Consider the following 27,807-nt stretch of genomic DNA (forward strand, 5'->3'; position numbering starts at 1 on the left):
TGTGCTCCAAACATATAACAAAAGGATCAAGAGAGCATAACTACCTGAAAGGCGCACTGTCGATGGCAAAGAAGAACCAAGACATAGGTTACTCTTGGGCCATGGAGGCTTCTACAGGTTCACGTCCAATTTCTCATCAATGATGTGAGGCAGAAAAAAATTCCAAACCAGAAATTTTCCAAGTGCTTTATTTGTCTGTGGAAATTTTTCCATTCTGTAGGTTTTCCATTCCATAGGTTCTTTAGTAATAATGAATGGTTGCCAAATGCAAATATAGTATTTGTATTTTTGGACTTTCAAAGTTGCAATTTAATATTTTTCATGTGATTCTCTTTTGCAACTTTCATTGAAGTACATGTATGTCTCGTGAAATAGAACTGATAGGTAGTGACAGTGAAGTTGAAGGTGTCCTGACAACCTTAGTGGAAGAGAGTTGAATTCTGTTGAAACAGATGCATGGCTGCCAGGATATTATCCACAGTTCTTTGGACTGCTAAAATTTATTAGGGTGCAATCCTATGCATCCTTAGACAGAAAAGAAATCCTACAACTCCCAGCATGCCCATGGCTGGCTGGGGCATGCTGGGAGTTGTTAAGACACACAAAAAAAGTCTCACATGCATAGGATTGTGGTGCTGTTAGTCTGTCATAAGTTTTCAGCACCTTTGGTTTCTTCTTCTTCTGCTTGTGCTTCTTCAATTTAAACAATGCAAAGGAAGTACATCCTATTGTCTTTAACGTTTTTTTTCAAGTATTCCAATACTTGTAAAAAAGATATAGAGTGATATATTCTGCACTCTGTATCAAATAACATTTAAGGGAGCAATTGTAGACAGCGTCTGAGGGAGACACAGGTTTTGTTAGATTTCTGGTTCTGAGCTCAGAGACAGCACTCCAAGCTTGGAGCCAAGAAACCACACCTCCTCCCTCTCCAGGGAGTGGCCAGCAAGGAGTGAACTGCAGTGGCTGCCTCTCCATGCTTAAATCGAGTGTGGAGAAGAAGAAAAGGGGGCAGTTCCAGTGCCAGGGAGGGAAGGACACTGTGGAAGCCGCTTTAAACAGTTCCCTAAGCAGCTCGTGATCTCCTCCTTCGTGCTCTGGAGGCTACAGCTAGACAGCCAAAATCAGCCATCTAGCCCCAAAGGGAGAGTGGACGGAGCACGGAGGAGAGGATCCCCTTTGTGCTGCAAGCGCCCTGCATTGGATAGTCATTAAGTCCCCAACTTCGGGGATTTACAACTAAGTACTCAGAGGGCAACCCATAGGATTGTGCTGTAAGTCACAGTAAAATTTCTTTATTTCCCTTTCACCTCAAATATTTCAGATCAAATACTTAAGGTGTATTGGGACAAAATAGGCTCGTGGGGTACTTTTTTTTTAAAACGCTTCCTTTATTTAATGCAAGTGAAATAAACATGCTAAATTTGATCACTCTCCAGGGCTACAGAATTTTTTCCTGTTTAAACTGAACAAATTCTGATGTGAATTACACTATGCAAATTAGTCTAATTTGCATTTTAAACATTTCCAGCATTTTTTTTCTGGAAAGTTTTCCAATTCAAAAATTTCCAGAAAATCCACATCTGACAAGTTCTGTGAAGGAACTGTACAGATCGGAAGGACAGGACAGCCCAAACCAGGCATGGAAACCATGCTCCTCCTCCCACGTGGTTCCTCTACTACTTGCTGTTCAGCACAAAACCTGACCTCTTACAAATACTTCCTATGCTGCAGTGGCGGCATACTAATAGGCTCTAAGGTTTTAAAATGCAAAGAGACCGTATACTGTGTGCTGACGATGATTATAAAACTTTTGAACTGTCTCACTGTGTTTCAGTTGTTTGCAAACATTCATCTCAAATGGCCTTTAAAAATGAGTGAAAATGAGTTATATCCCCAGAGCACAGACTTGGCAGACCAACTATAAACACTGCTGCTGGGCTGGCGATGAATTGAGCACATAAGTAGTCTGTGCTAAAGCTGTCTCTTTGCCTTTTTACCCCCATCCTTTCGCATTTTTCTTTGTGCCCCCTTGTTTATTTCATTCACAGTGTAGCGTACTCTACTTATCTGCATACAGGGAGGCGCTAATATACCAGGCATAAAATGCCACCCCCCTCTCCCATTGACTATTTCCCTAATGTGGCAATTCCTAAAGCTGCAGGATACCTCTTGGGCAAATTTTGCACCGTTACTCACAAGCATCCCATCTGTTGCATTATGAATCAAAGAAGTTTACTTATTGAGAAGATCTGCAATGGGTGATGGATGCCCTCGCTGGAAATCAAGTTGCACTCCTGCTGTTAGCGCCCTATGGAAGTTGTGGGTAAAAATAACAGAACTAATTTTTGATGGCAAATTGCTATGGAACTCTACAGTGGACAAATTTAGCTTGAAAACAAGCTAAATTTGGCCCTCATAGCATTCTGTAGTCTTGCAGATAATTTTCAGTGGCAAATCGGCTTACTATGAATTTGGGTGGTGGGAGTTGCAGAGTCCACATGTGGCCTGCATGTAGCCCACTCCTGATTTAGGGCATGGTTGAAAATTTATGTAGGATGCTGGCAAGGCCCAACATGCTTGAGCATACTCCGGTCCCCATAACTCTGTGGTAGAAGGCATACTTTGGGATGAGAAAGTCTCAGGCTAAGTCCCAAGCACTTGCATTGAAAAGGACTTTGATAACAGAGCTAGGACAGACCACTGCTTGAGACCTTGAATGTATCATGTCCCAGGACCACAGGGCCTCAGAGAGTGAAGCCTCCAGAGACAGTGACTCTGAGGAGGCACCAGAACTAGTCCCTGGTCCTTCTGAACTAGCAACCACTTGGTTAGATCTCATTTCCAATCCATGGAGCCTCCAGGAGGTGCCACCCTGAGGAGCAGTCCCCAACTATCTCCTCATACCGCCAACCTTCGCTCCCAGGAGAAGCCAATGCCTACAGGAAAAGGCTCCTGGCCCTTTAGGAGCCAAATACATCACCTGAGGTGATGGAGGTTCCAATAGGTCTCTCCTGACCTGACTATAAATGGAATCCTTGCTAGTAGCTTCCACACAGTACTGGAGTAACTTGACGGTACTCTAGTGCCAGGACTGCTGTCTGTGGTCCTGAATTCCCAGACATGCTCCCGCTGCCTCTCCCATGGCATGCCTCCTTGCCTGAGCTACCAGCCAGAGCAGACAATAGAACTCCAGGTGAAGCAGGACAGGAAGCTGCCAGGCAGAGTAGGCAATACTCAGCTTGGTGGAGCACTGGCCTGGCTCAGTATAAAGCTGTTTCGTATGCTTCATATTGGTGAATTGAGTATGGATCCTAGAGTATGCCCCTGAATTCATGATTTCATTGGCAGATGATTCCTTGTAGAAGGTGTTCTGTAAAGAGTGTCATGCAGGTCTTCTCATTTTCTGTATTTCGGATTCTGCACTCCTCTCTCCCATGCTTTGGATATATTTTATGAAAAGCTACTAAGCCAATGTTCTTGGCTTTTAAATCTCTGGGGACTTCGTTACCTTTACTGCAGATACACTAGCTAGCCTTTACCTATCCAGTCACTGCAACTATTCTATCAAGACTTGTTTTCTTTTTTCCATCTCTGCTTTTTGTTCTTGAAAATGTTTCTTGGATCATTAACCCTTAGGGCAAAGGCTGTCTCCCTTTTATATTGCATTGCAGACTTGTAACATTGCTAAGCAAATGTTAATTAGCAGCTGGATGGAAGAAATCATCACAAAGTGTTGATCAATGGCTCAGGTTGATACTATAGAGGGCTCTTGCGCTTTTAAGAATTTCACGAAAAGGACATTCTGCCAAATGCATCAGTCTCTGTCGCTGCAGCAATATGAAGAACAAAGATACAGCTGGTAAAATTCAACCCTGTCATACAGGTTTTCAGTCCTGCATGATTTTACTTTGGATTATTCCTTGTGATGGCAAAAATCTAAATAATCAAAATTGTTACTGTCTCCTCTTTTTTTTCAAGCCCAAGGATGTGGTATGTATAAATTACGTGACTTCAAGAGCTAATGGCTTTAGGAAAGCAATATTGCAGGGCTAAGTGTCAGGGGTCAAGCGTTTACCACTCTGCACTATACATTTGGTCTCATCATTAGTATTGCAGCCTCTTTCTTGATTTATAACCTTTTGCACAATTTTAAATAGTTTTTTATCAGCATAAGGAAATAATATGAGTACATCACATTGGTACCATTTTCAGCAGCAGCATCTGACAAATAAAGCCATCATATACTTCAGCGTGTATACGATAGCCCTGATGCTAATGATAGCTAGATAGTTGCAGAATGTGATGCTACCTAGGCAAAGTCATTGTGCTTAATGATAATAGCAACTAAATAAATGATAAAATAAAAGATTGTGCAGAGGCAGTGGTTGGGTCCTGGTACTTCCAGATTCCATAGATTTGTTTCACTGTGTTCAGAAAGCAGGCACACTAGCTTGCTTGAAGTGTCTGTGCCTTGAAAAGTTAATCCACCAAGATGAACATGATCACTATTCTATGTCTGATGGAATGGGAATGCTCCATGCAACATTGATTGTCCACTACCTTCCAATATATGGGCAGCAATATCCTCTGGAGAAATGGGGTAAAGGGGGGTCCAGGATCCCTTGATTCAACCCATCCTACAGCTAAAAGGCACAGGGAAATTTCAGAAGTATGAGCAGAAAGCACAAGCCGATCCCATCCCTTTGATGGGGCAAAGGAGACGGTAGGATGCCAGGAGGCAATGCTAACTTTTCACTACCATTGAACAGTGTTTGCTCATTGTTGTAGGAGCTGATAGATAAAATATGCATGTATTTTGCTGTATAAGAAAGAAGTGTGCCTCTAATTTTAATCCAGAAAAAAACTCTCCTATCAAAAGTTTGGGAAACACCAAGGCCAGATCTACATCAAGCAGGATATAGCACTATGAAAGCAGTATATAAAAGGCATGAGCCACACTGCTGCTTTATAGCAGTACTGAAGTGCACTGCAAGATCTACACTACTGCTTTATAGTGGTACTGAAGTACACTGACAACTGTTGGGGCCTCCATCTACACCAAGCAGGATAGAACACTATGAAAGTGGTTTGAAAGCGGTATATGGTATGTGTCAATGGGCCCCAACGGTTGTCAGTGCACTTCAATACTGCTATAAAGCAGTAGTGTGGCTCCTGCCTTTTATATACCACTTTCATAGTGGAATATCCTGCTTGGGGTAGATGAGCCCCAAACTGTACTAGCTACAGTACATGCTGGTTGCCATTTTCCAGCTTGAAGGTGCTCTCGTCACAGAAGCTATTTTACATTATACAGGTAATTAACTGCCAAGGGCTGCAAGATACTCTGCCAAAAAGCTCCAACATTAAGCGCTGCTGAGAATTGAAGTGCTGTAATGGAGGAAGTGAAACAATGTTGTCGAGGAGAAAGGTGTTTAATTTATTAGGAACTAGAGAATGGATGTTGGAATGAAGGATGCATTCTGGCAGAACTAAAATGGAACCAGAATATTGGCACTGAACTTCCAAATTGTGGTTGAAGAGCATCTAAAGAAAATGTTCACGGAAGGATGATGGGTGTAGAAGAGGTCAAGCTATGTCTCTGGGTTGAATTTACATTTTTGGGTTCCAGAAGCCTACAAAAGCAGATGTGAGAGAACTTCTCATGGAATAGCATATCTGCCACTAAAGAAAGAGAATGACATCTCTTGGCAGTTTTGAAACTTGGTACCTTAACTATAACGGAAGGGAAACAGTCATGCTGGGATACAAAAGCAAAACGTCAACCAGGGGTAATATTTTTGGTGAAACAATTGGCTTCACTGCATGATTCTATAGATTCTGCAGCGATTCTACAGAATCTTCACAGACAGAATTTCCACACGTCTTAGTGGGGATTCTGAGTGGTTAGAGATGATTATGTTACCAGCTGTTCCACCACCTGATGCTTGATCCTGGTGACATGGGATGGACAGTCAGTTCTACACCGATATGAGAGATGTATGAACTGATTCAGGTAGGATTCAATGATATGCATGAGTCAATGGACACTTTCTGATCATCTTAGGGAGTTCTCCCTTTCTAAAGTATCAGAGACCCCTCCCCCCATAGAAAAGGAATGTTATCTGATGGGTGGGTATGCTAAGAACTTGAGGATGGGATGTGCTTTGAAGAGGCCACACACACACACACACACTTATAATTTTGAAGGTTTTTTTAAATGATTGTGTTACTACAGGGGCTAATTTTTTAGGGATTCAGGGTATGTTTATCATACTACATCACTGCAAAAAGATGGAATACATGTCTTCTTGTACATCCCAATCCTTGCAGCTATGTGATGCTAGCAACCCAGCGTTCAACATACTTCCAAGCGAGTGCCACTGATTTCAATAGAGTTTGCTTCCAAGTAAAGACCAAAACATGTAACATTCCTTTTCCCTTCCTTTCTGAAAATCTTCCAGCTGAGTTTGGGGAGCTGGAAGTGGTTTTGCTCTCCCTGCACTGTTGCCTTTGTGACAGCTGAGCTAGGTACACAGAACCGACATTCGGCCCCTGCAACGTGACCTGCTGTGGAGAAATGATGAAAGTTTAATGCTCGCTTCATTACTAGCACTTGCTGTGTTTGTTCTCTGGGCTAATTTTGTTTTTCCTAAGCACTAGAGGGGATTGTGTCAGGCAGTCAGAGATGCTAGAAGAAGCAGAATGGAGGAAACGCAGCAGCTTATCAAACGACAGATTGAGCCCTGGAGCCTTCATTAGAAAGGTGCTCCATAGGAGGAATTGGGCCTGGAAACGAGCAGAAAGACTATTTCTCCATCACAGAATATCAAAGCAAAATTTAGAATACCAAAGGGGTGTTCCAGACAGGTCGCAGTGAAAGGTCTGCACTTGCTTATCTTGGAAATATCAGGCGTATGTGAAGAAATGTGATGAGATTGGTAAACTTGAAAATCAGCCCATAAAATGTACTAGCCCACAAACACATTACTAGCCTGCTTGCCCATATGTAATGCTAAGCCTTTTTTTAAAAAAGTACCACCTTTTGTCAAGCTTTACTCCTTGGTCTCCTGGAGGAGATTCTCAGGCGAGCCACAGGAGACCAGGCAAGTGGCAATTTTCAAACCTGAAGATTGATCTTGTTTAACAGGTGATGCCAATACAAGGGCATTAATACCTTTTGCATTTGGGAGTGTTCTCATAAGCCTCTCAACTTTGCCATTTGCAGAGTTGTGGGCAATGTGGTGACTGTGCTTAAGTCCGCAGTAGTCTGCTAATTGCAGGTTGTGAAAGAGGGAACCACTTTCACTCTCATTGTCAAGGTTGCAGCCCTGAGCACTGAGAACCTTAGAAAAATCAGACACTGAGGACCTGTTGGCTACTAAGGCCAATGCAAGCTGGATCAAATAATGTCTCAAGTCCTGTACATGCATCCCAATTCTCCTCGAGTGCCCTCCTTTTTGCCCTGCCTCTCTAGTATAAAACTTATTAGTGACTAGCCTCACTTAGGGTGCATGCAGACAAACATGCAAATGAGCTGCTGCAGGTTTTTCTCCTGAAGTTTGAGTTCAGTTCCTCACCATCACCACCTTTGGAATGCAATGGATAGACATTCAGGCTGGCAAATCAAATGTTGATTCGATCGGCTGTCTTGCCCCTCCCCTAATGCTTCATACAGGTTGTCCACTTCCTTTTAATTTTTAAAGCACCTTTTTCATTCAATTAAATGGTTGAGCTTTTATATTGTATTTTATATTATGGTTTTATACTGTTGTTTTATACTTTGAATGGTTTTAATTTTTGTGAACCGCCCAGAGAGCTCCGGCTATTGGGCAGTATAGAAATGCAATAAATAAATAAATAAATAATTTGTTCCCCTCCCCTTTAAAACAAAAAGTAGAATCATTTCCTTAAAATTAAGGTGACCATATGAAAAGGAGGACAGGGCTCCTGTATCTTTAACAGTTGCATAGAAAAGGGAATTTCAGCAGGTCTCGTTTGTGTATATGAAGAACCTGGTGAAATTCCCTCTTCATCACCACAGTTAAAGCTGCAGGAGCTATACTAGAGTGACGAGATTTAAAAGAGGGCAGGGCACCTGCAGCTTGAACTGTTGTGATGAAGAGGGAATTTCACCAGGTTCTCTATACATACAAATGACCCCTGCTGAAATTCCCTTTTCAATACAACTATTAAAGATATAGGAGCTCTGTCCTCCTTTTCATATGGTCACCCTATTAAAATGCTGAAAAAGACCCTTTGGGGAAGAGCAGGGAAATGGGTTGGGGACCTCACCAGTTCCCTGCCTACCAGTGCTGTGCACAACTGCTGCTGCTATAGACAAGAAGAATGGATTTCCTCTGAGCTCAATCCCAGGGAGAAGATTATCTGTCTGATCAAATCATGGTGAGTGCACTTCTGCAGTAGGTGCACTGCTAACATTACGTACAACTGGACACACCCTCAGGTTCCTCCAAAACCCCAGCGATGATCAGGGAATGCACACATAATAAACACTATAGTCAGCATGTCCACAAATATCTGTTTAAACTGGAGTCTGCTTAAACAATTGTGTTATTGACACTTATTGTGTTATTGACAATAACACAATATGCAGCTTCTTATACTAATGAATACGAAAACAAGTACATAAGATGAGATATCAAGTGAAAGTATTCATTTTTCTGATTGGTGCAGCCAAGTTGAACATTTCAGATTACATTTTCCTCCCCAAATCAAAGCACATGCTCAAATGCAAAATACTCAAGGTTTAGATAATGAGGATATAGGTTTTCTTATCTTTCGCATGGGACCCACAGTCTCTCATCCTTTCATTGCGCTGGGCTCATTCATCTCCTTGCTGCTGACTAGGGCAGACTCAGCAGTGAAGTGGAATAATCACAGCCCCTCTGGTGAAGGGCCTTTCTGTTTTCCAAGTGTCAGAGAAAATTAGGAGCCAGTCAGGGGGATCTAATGTAACTGTGGTGACACAATGCAAAGCCCAAACAGGGAGCTCCAAAGATGATTTTCAAAGTAAAACAGGAAGAATTGTATCTCAGCCCATCTTGGTCTGATACACAACTGTCGGGGAAACTCATAGAAATTTCAGGGACATCTGTCAGTGCTATCTCTGTAGTGATTCTCAAACAACAAGCTCCATTTCATTTGGTAGGGGAAGGAGAAAGATGTTCTCATCATTTTCTGCCTTTGGAGTCCTTCATGGCCTCCTGTTTCCTTATTGGATCCAGTTTAACTTCTTTTTGTTTGTATATCTCTGCACTCCTTGGCCACTTCTTACCATACTTCCCTTATTCCTTCATTTGGGTTCTTGACATTTCTGCAGTGCCTATTTCTGTTTAAAGATTGCTTTGCTTCTGCTTTCCACCTCCTTCCTTTCTCTCTTGCTGTCCCCTTCCTCTGGAACTCCGGGGGGGGGATCTACACTACTGCTTTAAAGCGCTTTATAACAGTCTTGACAAAAGTTGGGGCCCAGGACACACTGCATATACAGGTTTCAAAACGTTTTCAAAGTGCTTTAAAGCGCTTTAAAAGCAGTAGTGTAGATCCCCCACTGGTACCTGGCCATCTGCACCTCTCCCTCCTTTGTTAGCATGTAGAAGCCCCTGAAAACTTCTCTCGTCTCCTATGCTGCTAATCTCTGAACTATTCTTTATCCTTGAGATCCTTTGTTGTTCTTGGGGTGTGTGTGTGTTTTGATTTTTTTGTTTGTTTATGTGGGACATGGGGGGAAGTTGGTTAAAATTTAGGCAGGATTTGTGATTTTTCATTTTCTGGTTCAGTGAAGAACTTTATAGATGATGATGATGATGATGATGGCTAAAACACCCGTAAGAGGACATGAAGTAACTCCATTTCCAAAAGCTAGCAACAGGTGGCTTATAATAGGCATAGCTGAACACAAGATCTGTAACTCTGAGGATACTTCCAGATGAGACTTCTATTGTGAAATAGCCCTGCTACTTTCATGGAATTTTATGTAGGGTCCAGCTGACTATATCTTCCATTTGCACACACACCCCATGTTTTCCTGCTTCTTATTCCATCTTTTTCTTTCCATACAAAAAATCTGCAAAGGAGGAATAGGCGGAATTGCTGCACATTGCCTTCTGATGGGTATGCTAGGAGCCCTCTGTCTAGAACTACCTTGTTGTGTATATAAATGTGCAAATCCTGAAAGCCATTGGGCCTGTTCAGACGACACTTCAGGCCCTGTGGTTAGCATAACTGTGGTTCTCTGGAGTTAGCATTAACCACAAGTTGTGCTAACCCTGTTGCAGACTATGGTTAGTGAGTGAGCAGAGTTTAGCAAAACACGTCGCACAAGACACCTTAAAGCCTGCTGCTTAACCGAAGGTTTAAGGTGACTTCTGAACAGGCCCATTGAGATCCTTTGCATCAGAAGAACCCATTTTCCACACGGGATTTCTGTGGTGGTGGTGGTGGGTCTTAGGTGAGCATTCATTTTGCTCACCACAAACCCACAAGCACTGTGGAATCCACTCAGGGCCTTTACTTCTCTGGCCAAGTTCAGAAGTTGTGTGAAAGCCCAGTATTTACACAGATGGCACATTTCTCATCTAGAAGGTATGATATCTGGGCCGGAAGTCATCTTCTTTATCATAGCATCTTCCTAGGACTGCTTTCCTATATTTGTGATTGTACACTAAATGATGAGTAAGTAAAGTAGGATGACCAGGTGTCATAGAACCAAAGCCTTTTGTACCTTTATTAGCTGTACAGAAGAGGGGGATTTTGGCACTGTGTTTAAGAGCAGCATGGAGTTTTTTTGTTTTTGTATACGTATATGGAGAAAATGCAGGAATTTGCAAAGAAAGTGGGAAGAGCTTCTGGATGAGGTTTTATTGTGAAATTTCCCTGCCTTGTTCATGAAATTTTACAGGTGGGTGTCCAGATGTCATCACCTTCCATTTGTATCCCTCCTGTATTTTCTCACTGCTCCTTCTATCTTTTTTCTTACCATAAAAAATCCATTAAGGAGGGAAAGATGGAATCCCTACACAATAGCTGGGTTCATGCAACATGACAACCCACAGACAAGGTTGAGTGTGGGTTGTCGCTGAATTGCGGGTTATTTTTTAAACGTCAGTTGTTGTGTAGTGTGAACCCAGCTGTACTAATGAACCATGTTTTCTACCACAGACAACCCACATGGTTTGTTGTTGTGTTGTGAACTATGGGTTGTTTGTAGTTAACAAGCCATGGTTTGTTACCAGCTGGGTTCACACAACAAGCCACAATTCAACAACCCACATTCAACCATTACTCAACCTTGAGTGTGGGATGTCATGTTGTGTGAACTCAGTGTCTTTTGATTAGTAGCACTAGGAGCCCTCTGTCCGGAAGCACTCAGGGTGGTAGGGAGTAGTGTGTCCATTAAGGCATTGCCAAAAAGGAGGACACAGGAATGATTTGCATAACATTTGTATATGGCAGTGTATAGGTGTATGTCCAAATTTAGACTTAAAATACAAGTTATCTCAGCACAGTGGAGAAGACCTGTGAGCTTCCTCAGTCTGCTGTCCAGGGTGATGGTCATCTTCAAGGCCCCTGTTCAACCTTCTAAATGCGGTTCTTGATCTTTAAACTGGACTTGGACCAGACAACTCTTCAAATAGAAGATGCCTTCAGATAGAGAACTGTCCTCTGATAGCCCAACAAATAGAGAACTGTCCTCTTTAAAGAAGAACACACGGACATCCTAGTAGGGAGTGACAATAGTTTGAATGTGTAGATTAAAAGAGGATTTTGTCAAACATGGATCCCAAATCACAGAGTGGAGGCTGGTGGCTCCGATGTCAGGTGAGGTGGTGAATCTGCGCTGGGCTTCCGTCAGAACCAGTCAGAACTCTAAAGGAGCTATCCAAGGTGCTTTCACACCTTTAGACTTCTGAGTAGTTGCGACTGAAACCTGGAGTGGATTCACCACCCCACTGACATTGGAGCTACCAGCCTTCACTGGCTGGGCACATGGTAGGAAAAAACCAGGCTAGAGCCCTGTTGCCAAGGCACATTCCTCTCACATTGGTGGTCCTGCTGTTGACTAGCTAGACAAACCACTTCCCCCTGTTGGTTTTTGACTGAAATTTCAGCTTTTGCTCCAGCAAAGTGGAAACTGATACAATGAGAAAGCCAGTGCTGATGAGTTCATCACAGATGGTGATCGTGGTGGCTGGGAGGTTGTGTTTTGAGTGGACATAGTTCACAGCGTTTCCTTTCAAATACCGAAGCGACAGCCTCTTTGGGTTTGCACTGCAGGCTTGATCATTTATTTAGAAAACCTCCCACGCAACCTGGGAATGGGAGACAGAAGCAGATAAGGAGGGGGAATGGAGGGAAGGAGGTTCACTTCATAAATTTACATTCTCAGAGGCAGGCCAAGAAGAAATCGCCTCCTTTGTACCTCAATTCTTCCCTCAGCATGATGTGCCTCTTACGTTAATTGCAGTGTGTGTACAGATTGATAGGAGTAAAATGTTCCTTTCTTACTATTGATCAGCTTATGAAGCCTGAGGTGTGTGTGTGTGTGTGTGTGTGTGTGTGTGTGTGTTTGTGCATTTACACATGTAATCTGTTCGCAGAGCATCCAGGGTTTGATCCTAATTCTGATGAAAGGGATGATAGTTTTATATTGTATTAAATTCATAACATTTATACCCTTTCTTTCCTCCAAAGAGGTCATGGTGGCATGCATGGTCCCACCCCACCCGATTTTATGCTCTTAACAACCCTGTGAGGGAGGTGAGGCTGATAGGTAGGGATTGGCCTTAGATCTCACAGTGAACTGAGCCAGGATTTGAACCTGGATCTCCTAGGTCCTAGTCCAACATTCTAACCGCTGCACCATACTGGCCCTGAGGTAGGGTTCTGGACTGAACCTGAAAGAGTGATAAAGACAAGTGCATCAGTGGATGTTTACTTTTACTAGAGTAGCCAAACATGAGGCTAGGGTGAGGATGTTCCAGCTAAGAAGGGCAGGGCTGCCACAGGGCCTTGAGCTGATGAGCTTCACTCTCTTTTTTTCAGAAATAAACACTGGATAACTCCTGAAGATAGTGGAATGCAAAATTAGTGTTAATTTGTCCCATTGATACCCCTAACTTACTGTGTCTGTCTTTTTCCTCCTTTGCAACTAATAGCAGCATGGTAGGAGCAGGGGGAGGGAGAGGAGAGTTTATTTAAATTAAGGAAACAGTACAATGGGAGAAGTAGTTAGTCCCCCTCACCTAGTTCTGGGGCCATAATCCAAATCACCTCCTCTCCTTGGCTGCTTTCAAGCAATGAGAAGATGCCCAGAGACTAGATAACGGATTTCCCCATCTCATTTCATTTGGTCCAAAGAGCTGGGTTATTCATTGATTTAAATATGTATATCCTGCCTTTTTGAATCAAAGGATATTGAGGGCAGCTGACAATATTTTTAACACATACAAATACTCATTAAAACAACAACTCAAACGTAATACACAAAAAGCAATCTGCCAGTAGCTAATCAATCAGCTAAGCAGCAGTAAGCAGAAAACCAAAACCCAGCAGAAAGAAAAGGAGCAGCCAAGGAAGGAGATCCAAACTTTAAATTCAAGAGTGTCCTGAATGCCCTCCAGGACATCACAGCCTTTCATTGGAGTTGGAAAACTGACTAGGCACGGGGGTGTGGGAATGAACTTTCCGTGGGAGGGAGCACCAAAGCCTCGGTGCCAGCCCTGAAAAGTTCCTGTCCCTGATTCCTTTTAATATTGCTTTTAATGGTTGGGTGTGGATGTGCATGCACAGGAAAAGTGGTAGTGAAACAGGGCTCCGCTGGTGTGGAAGCAGGACAATCTGTTCAACTGGTTCAATTTTCCTCACCCTTGCAGATTCCATGAGCTGTGCCTGCTGAGATGCCAGCCTTTGCACATAGGTTAATGAGACAAGATACTGGCCTTCTGTTGCTTCTGGTCAGCTTGGAGAGAGAACTGCTTCCCAGCATATGTTTTGGAAGTCATCCTGCACCTTCCCCTGCCTTAAGACATGAAAATGTGATTGGGGGAGAAGTTTTCACCCAACTCTTTCCCTAGGAGGATGTTTCTAGGGGCAGGAAACACCCCCAGCAGCAGCTCAAAGCTTGCAGGTTTTCTCCTTGACAGAAGGGTGATTGTCCCACTCTATTCATTCCAAAATCCCTCTTATGGCAATTCCTTCATTAGGCCAACAAAAAAGTCACCCAAAATGATGCAAGCATTCCGGATCTCCAGACACATTCATTTCGTGTTTCCTTAACAGCCCCTGGTGCCTGCCAGATGATTTTGACTACATCTCCCTGAAGCTTTGAGTCAGCATGGCCACCAGCTGGGGATGATGGGAGTTGTAGTCCAAAACACCCAGAGGGCACCAAGCCAGGGAAGGCTGCTCTAAAAAATAGTGTGGGAATCAACCCAACAAAGCCCTAGATGGGCTGAAATCTAAGGATGCTGACTCCTGGCCAGCTGGGGGGAAAATGGAGAACAAGTGGGTTGGGGTTTTTTAAAAAAATGTTCAGGTTCAACACCCACATCCCCTATTTTTTTAGCATATTTTCCAGATCTTTACATCTCTAACCGGGACTCAAGAAAGGGCAAAATGTTAAAGCCTACTCCCCTTAATGCCTCTCTGCCACCCACCCCATGCCATGGTTCTCTCCTTCTTGAGGTGGCTGCTCATGTTTAAAAAAATATACCTATCACACAAGGCCAGATCATATGACAAGCATCATGGCTACTTGGCCCTTCAAGTCATGACAGAGCATGGGTGGGAGGTGGCAACCTTGGGAGGGAAGTTAATTCAGGCCCTCTGCCCACATTATGATGCCAGCTCTAATGTCTTCCATGGTATGTATCTGCCTAAAGGTAGTGATTGGCTGTGCCTTCGGCAACCACTCACTGGCACAAAATCCAGGATTTTGGAAGCTATTATTGCTTAAGTAGCTAAATCATGGATCGTTCAATGCAAAAGCTTTGGAAAGTGAGCACAAGGAAAATGCTCTAATCAGCAAAATGCACTGAGCGCATTATTCAAAGAGGAACCACAGGCAGAAGCCAATGTTATGGATTTTGCATGTAGAGCAGGCCAGAAACGGGGAACTTTGCCTAACCCTTCGACCCCAGGGTGTAGAAGGTGTCCTTGGGTGAACACCACCACAGTGGTGTTGCTGGCAGCGGGAGGTGGTTATGAAAGTTGACCTGTCAGTATAGCACCAGAAATCAGGAGATCACTAAGCAATAAGAAAGTAATGAGCACCAATCAATACTGAATGGGAAATCCTGAGAGCTGGAAATATAGGAAGTGCCCCAGGCAACCAGGACAGATAGCTGAAAGAAGCAGATCCTTAGAGGGCATGAATCCACACTGCTTGCTTGCATTTTGGGATACATTCATTAATGCAAGTATTTCCAAAATGAAGCTAGAAAGAGTATCTGCAACCTGAATAAACTAAGTGCATTTGCATATGGGGAGCCAGTGTGCTATAGTGGTTAGTGCAGACTGGTGAGAGCTGGGCTCAAATCCCCACTCAACCACTGGGTGCGCCTGGGCCAGGCAGGCATCATGTCTCTGTGTAGCCTACTTCTTAGGGTTGTTGTGAGGATAAAATAGAGGTGGCAGGAGAGCCATGTAGGCAATAACAGTAAGAATATAGTTACTTTGATTTTGTATATTCATTCTGCTTCTGTTAACTGTGGAGCGGAAGTCCAGCTCAGCTGCCCCCTGGCTTCTGAGATTTTACAGCCATAAAAATGTGTGTGTCTGTATGCATATTTTTAAAGAAAAGAACATTGAAATCTTCTGGATTATTAGTTCTACACCAGATACCAAGTGTGTCCTTGTGTACTATGATCCCATACATGTGTGATGCATGAACTCATCGTTACAGTGTACATCTCCATTTGCTGGGCCTTGAAATTGTACACTCTGATCCCTATCTGATGTCCTTGTGTGTTGGTGTTTCCTGGAGCAGAGCTTTCTCATGAATGTATTTGGCTGGCTTTCAGCAACCGAGATCCCTGTAGCATTCATATCTCTGCACATATTGCAGCTCCAAGCCTACATATAGATCTTGTTTGCCCCTGTTGCAAGGGGACTGGCTCAGGGTCTTGTTACTTCTGCGCCTTTTCATTGGAGGAGTTCTCCTTGACACCAAACTGGAAACATGAGCACTAATCCAAGTCTTGCTATTGCTGTAAAATAGGATGGTGATTTCCCCCCTCTCCCTAATTTTCTGGCATCCCAGGGATTTTGCAAATATTGCTGTGAGGGTGGTGCATCAACATTAAATTGAGGGCTCAACAGTCAGGCAGAAGGTTTTGCTAGCATGTTTCCCAGCATCCTTTGCTGCAGGCAACCCCTACAATTTCCAGAGGATCTCCGAAGGAGAGGAAAAGCTGCCTCCTCATAGGCCTCCTTGACTCATTTGAATAATTATATTGTTATGTTATACGTGTTCTGTGTGGAGAGAAGGAGCAGAGACCCTGAATAATCTGAGGAGGCATGCCTCTCTCCTGTCCTTATGTATCTCTGCCTGTGATTGTGGCTTTTACTTACTAAGGTCTCATTTATGATCTACCAGTTGGCTCCTCTCCCCCACATGTGAATTATTTCCACGATGACTGATAGCACTCTTTAAAGGGAAGTAAGAAACAAACAAACCAAAAACCCTGCTGGGTTTAGAGTGGATTTCTCACCTGACAAATTTGAATCTTTCCTCTGCTTCCTTTCTCCGGTGCAGATCCAAAGGAGCGCCTACTCCGTGTTCTTTGATGAGAGGTTTTCAATTCCCCTGGATCCTTCTGCACTGGAAGAAAACAGCCTGAGATTTTCTGTCTTTGGCATCGATGAGGATGAGAGAAACATCAGCACTGGTGTAGCTGAGCTGAAGTTGTCAGATTTGGATCTCTCTATCCGGCCTTTCAATGCCTGGCTGTATCTGCAAGACATGAACAAGGTAGGCTTCACCTCTTGGTTCATCCTTCCCATTAAGCAGCCAACTCTAGTAATGGGTGGGCAGCAAATTGTTAGTTGTTTAATTTTTTAATTACTGTATATTTACTGTCATGGGAGGGGAGAGGAATTGTGGGATTTTCTGCTTCAGGTGTCAAAATCACATGGGTTGCTTTGGGCTTTAATCACCTTAGGGTCGGGCAGGTGGTTTTAGCTCAGAAGCAAAATATGTCAGGCCAACTGTTGTCTCCCTTTTCAGGGACTGGATTGGATCCAGGATCTGCCCTTCTGCAAGTTGATGGGCTCCTCTTGCAGCCCATCAACTGCCTGAGATTGGGGGGATCTCCCTCCCCTCCCTAAACACCACAGCTCACCTCATCCAGAGGGATCTCCTAACTCTCTGTGTAGCCTTTTCAGGGGGTAGGAACGGGCGGGGAAATCCACTTCTGCCAGCACACTTGATCCTGCTTAAATCTGGATCCAATCCCAATGAGACCACAAAAATGAAGTTATCAGTGCTGCTAGTCAACCACTAGGTGTTCTTCCCAACTCCTTGTCCTCTGAGAGGAGCAGAGCTCTGGCCCAGTGGTAGAGCACCTGCTTTGCACGCAGAAGGCCCCAGGTTCGATCTCTGGCATCTTCAGGTAAGACTAGGAAAGAATCCTGCCTGGAACCCTGGAAAGCCACTGCCAGTCAGTGGCAACCATACTGGACTAGAGGGATCTGTGGTCTGACTCAGTTTAAGGCATCTTCCTATGTGCCTGTGTTCCTAACAAAAGGGATAGAGGGTTGAGGAGGGTTTTTTCAGCCCCTTGAGAATGGTGGGACTCTTGGCAGCCCACTTAGGCTCCTCAGATTTTATGTCAACTATCTCAATCACTTTCTAGCATTCTGCACTACCAGAAGACAAGGAAGTAATTTCTATCCTTAGTTCTTTTGCAAGGCTAATAGAATAATGAGCAATTAATGGACTCCTTTTCCCCTCTAGGCAACTGATTCAGTGGGTGAAATCCTGCTTTCTCTTAGCTACCTACCAACAGCAGAGCGACTGACGGTAGTTGTGGTTAAAGCCAAAAATCTTGTGTGGACCAATGGCAAAATGACAGCAGGTCAGTAAAGAGTCTGGAAAAGTTCTTCCCTCCCTCCCTCCCAGCACCCCAAAATGTGGGATAGATTGCAAATATGCTGCTTTACCCCTCAGTGGGTAGATTGGGAATGCCTGTGGCATAAATATGGTAAGTGGTATATAAATCTATTAAATAAGTAATCTATACCTAGTGATGCACAGAGCCATTGCTTGTGCATCTGCAGGCTTGTGAAAACATCCTTGTCTTTTAGCTTGCAAACCACAGGCCCATCCAGTCTGATCTAAAAATTCATTTTCTGTTGTTGATGCCAGGAAAAGTTTCGGCTGGATTGTATACTTTTCTGTATCATTTGTCTACTAAACTGGTATCCCACTGTTCTGTAAGATGAGGGGAAGAATTAAATTTGTCTGTTATTGTGCACACTAGAATAGTTAATGTAAGAGTTGGATTTAGTCTTGCCTGCTGTGTACAGGTTTAATAGGTGACATATGGCCATGGCCTGCTATAGACAGTGCATTATGCTATGCACAACTTACCTTGGCCCATAGAGTGAGATGCTGAATGTTGCTAAAATGCTGATTTGCCAGATTCCTACATATTTGAAGGAACGCCTCCTCCCATATGTACCTGCCCGGACCTTAAGATCACCTACAGGGGCTCTTCTCTGTGAGCCCCTGCCAAAGGAAGTGAGGCAGGTGGCTACTAGGAGGAGGGCTTTCTCCTCTGTGGCACCCCAGCTGTGGACTGAGCTCCCCAGAGAGGTCCGCCTGGCGCCTACACTGTACTGCCTTCGTCGCCAGCTGAAGACCTTTTTATTCTCTCAGTATTTTAACACTTAATTTTAACTTAAATTTAAATTTTACTGTTCTAACTCTGTATTTTAATCTTATATCAATTTTTGCTGCATGGTTTTATCCTGGTTGTGCTTTTTATACTGTATTTTGTATTTGTGTTGGTTGTTGGTTGTTTTATTATGGTTTTAATTTTTGTGAACTGCCCAGAGAGCTTTGGCTATTGGGTGGTATAAAAATGTAATAAATAAATAAATAAATATTATGACCTAGATGTTTGAATACATCTCTACATTTCTTTCAAATGGCAACCTGGACTGGGAGTGGTGCGGTGACGGCGGCAGAGCCAGGTAAGGGGGGAGGGGGGCTTACCTGGCTCATTCGTGGTCCGCGCGGTGGCTACAACTGAGGCCTGGGCCTGAGTTGAAGCCGTTGCCCCGACCGTGACGGAGCCAGGTAAGCCCTCCTCCCCCTTACCTGGCTTGCCCCCACCCCCTTACCTGGCTCTGCCACCGTCATTGCATGGACTGCGACTGTGGTGCCAGGTAAGCCTCCCTCCCCTCCAATTACCGGGCTCCACCGCTGTCGCCGCACGGACTGCGCCACCGCCAAGTAAGCCCCCCTTCCCCACTTACCTGGCTCTGCCATCGTCGTCACACGGACTGCAGCAGCGGTGGATGGAGGAGCCAGGTAAGCTCCCCTCCCCTACTTACCTGGGTCTGGAGCTTCGGAACGGTCCGAATCGCTTTGGACCGTTCCAAACCACTCTGAACCGATCCGCACTTCCCCCGATCCGCTCCGGAACCAGGCGTCAGAGGTGCGGATTGGCCCGCTCCGCTTTGTATTCGGGGATCCAAAACGGAGCGGAGCACACCCCTACTTTCAACTGATTGAATAATTTGGAATTCAGAATAACCATGTAATACATTGTGAGTAAATGTGATTTACTTCTCAGTAAATCCTTAGAATATTCTTATATTTTACCTGGTCACAAAAATTGATTTTTAATTGACAAATACTGAATGAATGCATATATCAAGCAGCACTGAAATGAGAAGGGCTTTGGGTTTTCCTCCAACGTGAGAAGAATTAACAGTTATGAGGAGGTTTCTGCTTAGTCACTCATAATGGGCTGTTCTCACCATCGCAGGGTGGTTAATAAGACACAGTGGCTTGTTAACCACCCCACGTGTCCGCTGCATGCTGAACCAATTTACATAATTAGCCATGCTGGTTGCAGCTTGTTGTGACGTGTGAACCTATTGGAGGTGGTGCCTGGGGTGGTTAAAGAACCATCCTAGAATCCTACAACTGCCCGTGGTTCTGAGTGGTTTGTTAACCTCCCGAAACAACCACCTTCACCCTGAAACAACCACCTTCATCAGGTTCAGACATCACAACAAGCCATGCCCAGTGAGGGTAATTATGTAAATCGGGCAGTCTGCAGAGGGTGGTTAACAAGCCACCATGGCTTAACCACATTACAATAGTGCAAACCAGGTCACAGAGTAGAGTAGTTCCTAGCTAGACAGCAGATACAGTGAACAACTGATGTCCATAAATTCTCAGTATGTAATCCACCCTAAATCTATAATAATAATAATAATAATAATAATAATAATAATAATAATAATAATAATATAAATTTATTTCTTACCCACCTCTCCATTCTGATCGAGGCAGGGAACAGCAGCAATACAATTGTTTAGCAAAAGTGCATAATAATGAAAAACACATGAAAAAATAAAAACATTAATGACTTTACTCATTAATGTTAAGTATATTTTAGAGTCACTGGTTCTTTCAATAATGTAGGATCTAACAACCCAAAAACAGGTAAAACGGAATTTCACTGGTCCTCTCCAGAAAGGCATCACAGCAGGGCAGTTACCAAATATTCTGGAATGTCTCTCTCCTGGTCCTCATGTTTGTAAATAACCATCAGCAGAAATTGAAAATCTGTGGAAGGTGAGTCTCTTTGAAAGGTCTCAGAAGTGATCAATTAGTTTCCAGTTTTAATTACCTGTTGTTGTAAGCGAGTGCACAGCCTTCTATCTTGTATTTTTTCACTCAATCCCAAAGGCTCTGACTTTAACACTTTGTATAAAACTTTAAATCTGAACTGCTAAGAAAACATTGAACTAAAATGTAATTTTCATCAGATGGCGCTAAAGAGTATTTTGCATCTACATACACATGCTTATAAAGTCAAGACCACCAGGGTCTACACACAAAGATCATTAAGGGGCATTTTATTGGAAGTGGCACCAAAGTAAAATATTACGGGGTTTCAAAGGTAAAGTCTGAAAGCAGAAAACCATTTCCCTGGGGCCCAATTAAGATGATCTTTTTACCATCCAATCAGATCCTTTCGTCAAAGTGTACTTGCTGCAGGACGGGCGGAAGATCAGCAAGAAAAAGACTGCAATGAAGAGAGATGACACAAACCCAGTGTTTAATGAGGCCATGATTTTTTCAGTGCCAGCAATTGTCCTACAGGTAAGAGCTCCCCAAAGTGGGGATACAGTGCACATAATGATGCAGTGCTCAGCTCATCGCATCAGCCATGCAGCTCATAGCAGCAGTGCACTGGGGCAACCGATCCCTCCTGGTGGTTTAGGGAATCCAACCCTAGCCCAAACACTGCTGAGATGTTGGCAATGCTGAGTCAATACTTCTTCTAGCTGTACCACCTGGAAGATGTTTCTTCAGGACATGGATATGATTCTGTTGCTACATTCCTGCCCTTATTTTCAACCTCACTGGTGTGTCTATTACAGCAGTGGGGAACATGGGGCCTTCTGGATGTTGTTCAACTTTAGCTCCCCTCAGCCCCAACCAGCATGTCCAGGGACAATGGAAGTTGTAGTCCAACAACATTTGGGGGGCAACGATTTCCCTACTCCTGGGCTCCTAGATCCAAGTTTGATCACAGCTTGATTCAGGGGACTATTTCACATTTTCATTTGAATATATACTTAAACTGAGTCAGGCTATCTGTCCTTCTAGCCAGTGGGGGTTGATGGCTCCAATGTCAGTGGGGTGTTGGACCTGCTCTGGGTGTCAGTCTGAACTCTAAAAGAGCTAGTGTGGAAAGCTCCTTTAGAATTCTGGTTGAAAACCGGAGCAGATTCACATCAGAACACATCAGTTGGCCTCTGCTGATTTATAAGGTATCAGAGCTTACTTCACAGTACTGAGGGCACTTCAGAATCAGGCTGTATCATGTATCAACTGAATCAACTTCACCACCCCACTGACATTGGAGCCACCAGCCTCCACTGCTTCTAGCCCACTTTTGTCTTCATGAGTGGCAGCATCTCTAGAATCTCAGGTAAAGGACTTTCCTATCCTGCTGGTTGAGATCCCCTTTTTTTAGCTGAGCATCCCAGGGACTGAGCCTGGGAATTTGCACATGCAAAGCGCATGCTTTACCATACCACAGAGCTATGCTCCTTCCAGCCATTTCAGCTTATGCTGAGCCACAGCTGTGTGCAAGTGAACCACCCAGAGAGCTCCGGCTATTGGGCGGTATAGAAATGTAATAAATAAATAAATAAAATAAGTATGGCCACAGGGCAAATGTTTGGCATGCTGATTCAAACCTCCCTACATGTGGGTGTGTACTGGCAGAGATGGGCCATTGCTGGGCCCTTAAGCCACACTCTGTTCCTTGGCCTCAGAGCCAGGTTGCTCAGGGATTTTAAAGGCAAGGGGGTTCAAACAGCACATCTCTGTTCTAATTGCAGGGCTAGGATATGACAAGCTTTCACAGAACAACCTATATTAGCAGCAGCTAAAGCCAGTTTGTAGGATCAGGCTGCCTAACTCAGAAATGTGGCAGAAATATTAAGGGCTCATATGATTCTGTTTTAACAATTTCCTGGTTTTCTCCCAAAATCTTACTTTAATGGTATGTATAGGAGCATACCTTCAAAAGCAGGTTCATCTCAAGGGCAATTCACAGGGCCATTTGGGTGCATGAGCAATGGCTAGCCCATCCAGACTTCCCCATGCTGAGCCACTTGTGTGGATGCTTGCCACTGGTTGAATCCAGTTTTTGTCAGCCCCCACTAGCCCACATTAAAGGTGGGCTGTTGCAGTGTGTCAGATGTTGAACGTATGTGACCTTCAGAAAAATCCCAAAAAACAACAATGGAGGAGCCCTAACAATTGGTTAAAACCAACGAACCAACAAGGACCTGTGAGTAAATTACACAACTGAATAGAGCTGGAATGGTGTGCAATGAAAGCTGAATGATACACACACTTTTTTAGTTAATAAATGTGCCTTATTTACAAATAATGCTCAATAAGTAGAATCATAGAATAGTAGAGTTGGAAGGGGCCTATAGGCCATCGAGTCCAACCCCTGTTCATTGCAGGAATCCACCCTAAAGCATCCCTGACAGATGGTTATCCAGCTGCCTCTGAATGCCTCTAGTGTGGGAGAGACCACCACCTCCCTAGGTAACTGGTTCCATTGTAGTACTGCTCTAACAGTCAGGAAGTTTTTTCTGATGTCCAGCCGGAATCTGGCTTCCTTTAACTTGAGCCCGTTATTCCGTGTCCTGCACTCTGGGATGGTCGAGAAGAGATCCTGGCCCTCCTCTGTGTGACAACCTTTTAAGTATTTGAAGAGTACTATCATGTCTCCTCTGAATCTTCCCTTCTTCAGACTAAACATGCCCAGTTGTTTCAGTCTCTCTTCGTAGGGCTTTATTTCAGGACCCCTGATCATTCTGGTTGCCTTCCTCTGAACATGCTCCAGCTTGTCTGCATGCTTCTTGAATTGTGGAGCCCAGAACTGGACGCAATACTCTAGATGAGGCCTAACCAGGGCCAAATAGAGAGGAACCAGTACCTCACGTGAATTGGAAGCTATACTTCTATTAATGCAGCCCAAAATAGCATTTGCCTTTCTTGCAGCCATATCACACTGTTGGCTCATATTCAGCTTGTGATCTATGACAACTCCAAGATCCTTCTTGTTTGTAGTAATAAGTAGACGACAACTCCGGATTGTGTTGCGCATTTCAATACTTCATCAGTGAAACTAATTATATTCCAGGCCACGCTCTGTTTCACTCTCACTCCACGTTGACGTAGGAGAATAAACTATAAAATAATGAAAGGGGTGGGTGGCTAAATGCTTCTGCACAAATTACAAAAATTGTTAAAATAATGAAGTAAATGAGAGTATTACCTTCATTAGTCATGAGTTTTTGAATCTTCTGGATTGGCCCACAGTGCCTCAGTAATCACTTTGCAGGGAGTGCTTCTCACCATCTACAATATTTAAATGGTGAGAATAGTTGTAGGCTATATTAAGTCAAAATGAAGTTATGAGAATATACAATTAAAATGTAGAGATTACTTGTCTGTAAAACTTCAAAGACCCACTTTATACTATCCTGATCAATGACCAACGTGTGGGAGGAATGGTATGGCTTGAGCATGAAAGACGCCGGGAGATACGTTTTATGTAGTGAAGGCAGCTGTGTCGTTAGTGTAGCCGGCTAGCTAGAAGGGCTGTTCGAACAGAGGTTCAATTAAGCTGTGTCCGTATTAACAAGGTCCAATATGTGAGGGCGTGAAGTTGGCTGACAGTAGATATTTAACACAGTAGAACAATGCAGTGAAAATTTGCTTTAGGATATTAATGAATTGCCTTTAAAAGTGTACCTTTTTAGTTTCGAATATGCTCTGACACAAATGTTACCATTAACAATATGGGTCATAACACCCAAGGGGACTCAATGACAAATCAGATCTACCACCTTTTCTGTAAACGTTTTCTATAAAGACTCTGTTTCTCTTGTGCAGTAGACTACGTTATTTAAATTTATGGTATAAATTGCTACCTTTAACAATGCAGATATATACATTGCGATTTTGTAATGAACAGGTACACTTTTTAAGGCCATTCATTAATATCCTGATGCAAATTTTCACTGCACTGTTCTGTTCTACAGTGTTAAATGTCTACTGTCAGCCAACTTCACGCCCTCACATGTTAGACCTCGTTATTACGGACACAGCTTAATTGAACCTCTGTTCGAACAGCCCTTCTAGCTAGCCGGCTACACTAACGACACAGCTGCCTTCACTACATAAAGCTTATCTCCCGGCGTCTTTCACGCTCGAGCCATACCATTCCTCCCACACGTTGGACATTGATCAGGATAGTATAAAGTGGGTCTTTGAAGTTTTACAGACAAATAATCTCTATATTTCATTTGTATATTTTCATAACTTCATTTTGACTTGAAGAATATAGCCTACATCTATTCTCACCGTTTACATATTGTAGACGGTGAGAAGCACTCCCTGCAAAGTAATTACTGAGGCATTGTGAGCCAATCCAGAAGATTCAAAAGCTTCTGACTAATGAAGGTAATACTCTCATTTACTTCATTATTTTAACCATTTTTGTAATTTGTGCAGAAACATTTATCCCCCCTTCACTCTTTATTTTATAGTTTATTCTCCTACGTCAACATGGAGTGAGAGTGAAACAGAGCGTGGCCTGGAATATAATTAGTTTCACTGATGAAGTATTGAAACACACAACACAATCCGGAGTTGTTGTCTACTTATTACTTATCAAGCATTATTTGTAAACCTATCAATATTAATGTCAGTGTTGTAACTAGTTTTCTTTCTATAACAATTGGATTAATTATATGCCCATTTAGATAGAATCAGCTGTGTTCATACAGGTTCATTACTCTGTTTATTCAAAGTATGTCTTTTACATTGTGTAACCCATATGGCACATTTATTCAGTAATAAAGTGTGCGTAGCATTCAGCTTTCATTGCACAACTTTCCAGCTCTATTCAATTGCGTAATTTACTCATAGGTCTTTCTCTGTTTCTTCAGAAGAATCCAGACAAAGACATTAGTAGACAACCATATACAGCTAAATGAGTAGGCATATAGCATTCATGTCTCTTTATTCCTGCTGGCTTCTATAGGATCCCCCCCCCTGCCTGCCCACCCCCAAATCTTTTTGAGTTCACAAGTTTTTCTTGATGGGCAGTAGATTCTACCTACAAGGCTTCTTGGCATGCAAGGCAGAGACTTTCAAATTAAACTCAGGGAAGGCAAAGCCAGCAAGGGAGATGTAAACAGAATCACTGCATCACCTGGAAGGTCAAATACATAATTTCATCTGCTTTTCAGTCACTCAAATGTGCCTGTGCTGGAAGCTAATAGAACATCTCTAAAAGAATCATCTTCAAAGAAGAGATAATGAGGAGGAAGTTTTGTTCAGCAGTGGCACAGAGACAAGAAAAAAGGATGGGTTACCATAACGACCAGGCAAAGGCCTACAGCTGTGGCTTATCCCTTTCCTTTCTTGAGGATGAGAAAATCCTGAGGGCTCAGACAAACAGCGCTGGAAATTGTGCTCATGAGAATATGTAGGTCCTAAGTTGGGGGTGGAGAGGTAAAATCTCCCATAAGGTTTTGGTACATCAGCAGGCCAGGGGTCCTCTGGATCGGAGTCACTTAAACCAAATGTAAAATGTTGCTTATTCATCATCTCACCAAGATTGGCAGAGATCAACTTTGCCGCACAGATTATGTGTATAGAGAGGCTTCTTTTCAGGGTTTGGTTTTGTGGAGGAAGAGGAAGGTATCCAGTTCCTCCTGTTCTCCCCCTTCATACCTCTGGATTAAGGAGATCACAAATTTAAATAAACAAAATTAATATATCAAGAAATATCGAGAGAGAAGGGGAGCAGGATGGGGGTATTGTTTACTGTTTGCATATGGGGGGGAAGAATGTAATAAACTGTTGATAACAACAAATCAGGCCATTTTTCAGTGTTGACAAATATCATCATGCCAGAGTTACCTTCCTCCATGGAATGAAGGCATGTATTAGGGAAAATACTCAAAATTTCAGTTAACCTACATGGCACATCCTTCATTTTACCTCAGCCTATTTAACTGGTGTGCTTGTGACCTATTCTAGGGTGACCATATGAAAAGGAGGACAGGGCTCAAGTATCTTTAACAGTTGTATTGAAAAGGGAATTTCAGCAGGTGTCATTTGTATATATGGGGAACGTGGGGAAATTTCCTCTTCATCACAACAGTTAAAGCTGCAGGTGCCCTGCCCTCTTTTAAATCTGGTCACTCTACCTATTCTCAAACTGCATTTAGAGCAGGGTGGGGTAGCAAGGTAAAGTCCAAGGGGGGGGGGGGAAGCTGCATATTCTCAGTGTATTTTATTTATTTATTTATTTATTACATTTCTATACCGCCCAATAGCCGGAGCTCTCTGGGCGGTTCACAAAAATGAACCGTATGCTCTATTCTCTGTTTCCCGCCCCCCCACCTACAAATAAATTCTGTGTAATGACTTCCCCATCTCTGTGCCATGTTCAGTAGTTCTTGTGGGATGCCAAGCATGGCTCTTTCACTCTGCTCTTGATAAAGAGTTCTGTGATGCCAGGTCATGTATTGTAGGGATGCAGAACCCCAATCTAGCCGACTCTGCCTCTTGGGGTTCCTCCATGCTCCAAGCCCCGCCCTCTGGAGGAATCCCCTCCGAGGGCATCCTTGCCGGTATCATCCTGTGTACTTGGTTTTTGCAAGTCACTTTGCATTGTGTGTTTGTTTTCAAAATAATTTAGGACAAAATGGAAACAGGACTGGGTCCTGTAAGGGTGCAGAAATAATCTCCATGGTTTACACAGTTTTATGCTAAACTCGCAATATTCTTTGGCTCAAGCAGATATTTATGTATTCATTTATGTATTTATATTCCATGTTTTCTCCAAAGATCCCAAGGTAGTTTACATAATCATCTTCCTCTCCATTTTATCCTCACAGCAGCCCTGTAAGGTAGGTTAGGCTGAGAGTCACTGACAGGCCCAAACTCACCCAGTGAGCTTCATGGCTGAATAGGGACTAGAACCCAGGTCT

The 27,807-nt window shown here is 43.3% G+C and overlaps 1 protein-coding gene across 1 annotated transcript in view; it reads left to right on the forward strand.

The window, feature by feature from the left end:
- SYT12 (synaptotagmin 12) overlaps positions 1 to 27,807 on the forward strand; it is a 70,528-nt gene that overhangs the window by 40,620 nt on the left and 2,101 nt on the right. Inside the window, exons 5-7 of the mRNA XM_063118740.1 lie at positions 16,778 to 16,993; positions 17,978 to 18,098; positions 21,234 to 21,367. Of these exons, the coding sequence (XP_062974810.1) occupies positions 16,778 to 16,993; positions 17,978 to 18,098; positions 21,234 to 21,367 (471 nt within the window). The remainder of the gene's footprint in view (positions 1 to 16,777; positions 16,994 to 17,977; positions 18,099 to 21,233; positions 21,368 to 27,807) is intronic.

This window comes from Elgaria multicarinata, chromosome 2, assembly GCF_023053635.1.
Source record: "Elgaria multicarinata webbii isolate HBS135686 ecotype San Diego chromosome 2, rElgMul1.1.pri, whole genome shotgun sequence".
Classification (NCBI taxonomy): domain Eukaryota; kingdom Metazoa; phylum Chordata; class Lepidosauria; order Squamata; family Anguidae; genus Elgaria; species Elgaria multicarinata.